Genomic DNA, 3,009 nt, shown 5'->3' with positions numbered 1-3,009 from the left:
ACAGGCACCAACAACGATAACAACCACTACAACAGAGGCACCAAGTGATACGGCCATGAATACAGAGGCGCCAACAACGACCACGACCACGACTACCACCACTACTACGACTACAGAGGCGCCAACCACGACGACCACCCGCGCACCGTCACGTCTTCGCGAAATCGACGGCAGCCTCAGCAGCTCTGCGTGGGTGTGTGCCCCGCTGCTGCTCGGTGTATCCGCGCTGGCGTACACCACTGTGGGCTGAAGAGGTGTATGCGGGCTGTGCGTGCCAGCACTCAACCACGGGGATTTGTGTGCATGTCCACTGTGGTCCGATGTAAATAATAATAGAAAGTAATGATTGTGTTTTGCTTCATTTGCTTCCGCTGCCCTGCTGTGTGCTCCGCGTTGCTTCCCACATCCGTCACGTTGAACGCAACCAAGACACACTCATGTGCAAGTACACTGGAGTCTTGTGTTTGTTTGTTCTTTTTTTTTTTTTCTTTTCTTTTTTAATTTTGCTTTTTAATCTTGTCGTTTTATTGCTTTTTAATCTTGTCGTTTTCAGGACGGTTGTGCGAGTTCTGCAATCGCACTGATTCCATCTGTTTCGTGGTGTGTGCGGCTGCGGCTGCGGTGGTGGCCGCGTGAGAGTGAGGGAGAGAGCCATGCACCGCCCGCACACACACTCGTCTTTCACTCACTCTCTGTGTGTGTGTCCCCTTGCATGGACTCTCGCCCTCACCTCATCCCACGAGGCACACACATAATGTGCCCATTGTATATATTGCATGCACACCCATGCAGGCCCGTTGGTGCTCTCTTTTGCACGACACGCACCGCTGCCGTCCTGCCTGGCTGCATGGGCGGAGCACCGTAACTGTTTTTGTTTTGTTTTTATTGCATTGAGTGGGCGACCTCTCTCTCTCTCTCCCTGTGTGTGTGTTTTGCTTTACGGGAGCAATGAGAGTGTGTGCGCTGGTCGTCCCACGCTTCGGCTTTTGTTTTGTTTTTCATTGTTTTGTGGTTGAGAACACCCGTTCCGTGGGCTGCGTGTGTGTGTGTGTGTGTGTGTGATGATATGAGTAATTTGCGTGTGTGCTATCCGCTTCTCTTTCTGCCGTTGCTTTCTTCTGACTCTCTTGTGGCGCACAGCTGCTCTGCAATTATAGGCGCTGCCAAACACACAAGCACATGCACACACATGCCGTGTTTAAAACGCTGAGAATGCACGCACGCACAGGATTGTGGCTGCGGAGGCCCTCGCGAGGGGCGAAGAAGCCTGCGTTTTGTTTTTTTGACATGTTGCTCGGTGTGTGTCGACGCGTGACGGACGGTGCCACAATGGCCTACTCTGGCAATGACAGTCGCTGTGTTCTTGGCACACATCCACACACTCTCCTTGTCTCTCTGTGTGAGTGATTGCAGCAGGGCATTGCTGCGGACCTGATGGGGACCACGACGGCGTCACCCCTCGAGAATGTCCCGCGCACTGTCTCTTGTGGAGCGGCGAGGCGGTTTGCCTGCAGCCCGACTGACAACTGCACAGTCGTTTCATTGCGGTCGCTCCGCCGGCATCACCTGCTGCGGTGGTGTCCGCAAGAGCCGCATCTCAGAAGTTTAAGCCGTTCTCCCTTCAGGATTGCCCTTGCTGCTCGACTGGCGCAGCACCATCTTGGCATGGTTCTTCTGCAGGGGTGCAGGCACCGGAGTGCCCAGCGACGGGGCTCGTTGGCTGCAGCGACATCCACCAGGCCTGCAGTGGGCGTGCCGGTGGCGTGGCCTTCTTGGTGCGCCACACCTTGCCGTGCGAGCGCCTGTCGCTGCTGGTAGCAACCGCCTGGAGACCACCGCCTTCCGCGTGTGCCCACCGGCCTGCCCCAGCATCTACACGGTGAACCTCTGCAGCCTTTACCCGGCAATTGCTCATGCTGCTCACTTTGCGAGCAACATTCGTCGCTTAGGCCTTGCAGCGGTTATTTGCGACCTGAATTTACATCATGAGCTGCGGGACGGTTGCTCACCATCCACGACGGCAGGAGAGGACCTCGCCGCCACCCAAGCGGCATGGAGTGTGAGCTATCCGACGACCCGGCACAGGCAACATGGATCAGCGGCCGCAGCGTCTCGTTTCCCGATGCGACTGCACAACGCGTGCTGCATGTCTCCCACTGGACGTCCACCCGTTTACATGGATTCGGACCACCATCTGCAATCCCACACTGCAGAGACGGGGGACGGCATCCCACGGCTGGCAGGCATGCTGCCACGACGGAAAAATATCGCCGTTGTCCTGCGTGAAGCTGACTGTGATGCTTCCCCCTCGTCCTGTGGAACACCTCTGGCCACTTTGAGCACATGGTTGGAGATGCGCAAATGCACCGTACGAGCGGCAGCCGTGACAGTTCCAGAGGAATTAGTACGGACGGAATGGAACAGGTGGAGTGTGTTGCAGCGGCAGCATGAAACGCGCACACAGCCTCGCCCGGAGGCAGCCTGCCCGAGCTGAAGTGCTCCGCAAACGGGAGTACCGCAATCATGCCCTCCACTGTGGCTTCTCCATGCTGCCAGAGGTCCGTGCGAAACAGCTTGGTGCCCTCTTGAGCCCAAGCCTGTGATGCTCCGAGGCATGGCGGCACCACGTCCCCGCTCCTTGTAATCGGCTGTGCTGCGGTACACTCGGGACCGCGTCTGTGCTCTGCCTCTGCAGCAGGCACACCTGCTCGTCCGTCACACTGTCCGCGTCGCACTTGCTGCGATCCTCACTGTTGTCTGCACAGTTTGTGCTTGCGTGCCCTCTGGTGGCTGAGATATAAATTTACTCTTCACGCCGTCTGCACCTGACTCGGCCATCCGCGATTGTTTGCGTGGCGTGGCCCCTGGACCCGTCGGCGTATTGAATGCTTTTCTGCGCCATCTTGCACCGGCTTGCACAGAACGATGATCAATACCTCACTCGCCGACGGCAGCCTACGAAGTTCCTGGGAAACGGGGAAAAACACTTCCATCCGCGAACACGGAAGA

General features: G+C 57.1%; 1 protein-coding gene across 1 annotated transcript, besides 4 other annotated features; it reads left to right on the top strand.

The window, feature by feature from the left end:
• Tc00.1047053507327.10 (mucin TcMUCII, putative) lies at positions 1-250 on the top strand (the record flags this gene model as incomplete). Its single annotated transcript, XM_797777.1, has 1 exon — positions 1-250. A coding segment is annotated over one exon (250 nt), but the record flags the coding sequence as incomplete, so codon positions are not given.
• Positions 1-3,009: a sequence feature (heterozygous, Esmeraldo-like haplotype).
• Positions 67-138: a microsatellite.
• Positions 464-499: a microsatellite.
• Positions 1,036-1,061: a microsatellite.

Source organism: Trypanosoma cruzi, genomic scaffold, assembly GCF_000209065.1.
Source record: "Trypanosoma cruzi strain CL Brener 1047053514245 genomic scaffold, whole genome shotgun sequence".
Classification (NCBI taxonomy): domain Eukaryota; phylum Euglenozoa; class Kinetoplastea; order Trypanosomatida; family Trypanosomatidae; genus Trypanosoma; species Trypanosoma cruzi.
The sequence above is the reverse complement of the archived record's forward strand: the minus strand, read 5'-3'. Positions and strand labels throughout refer to the sequence as shown.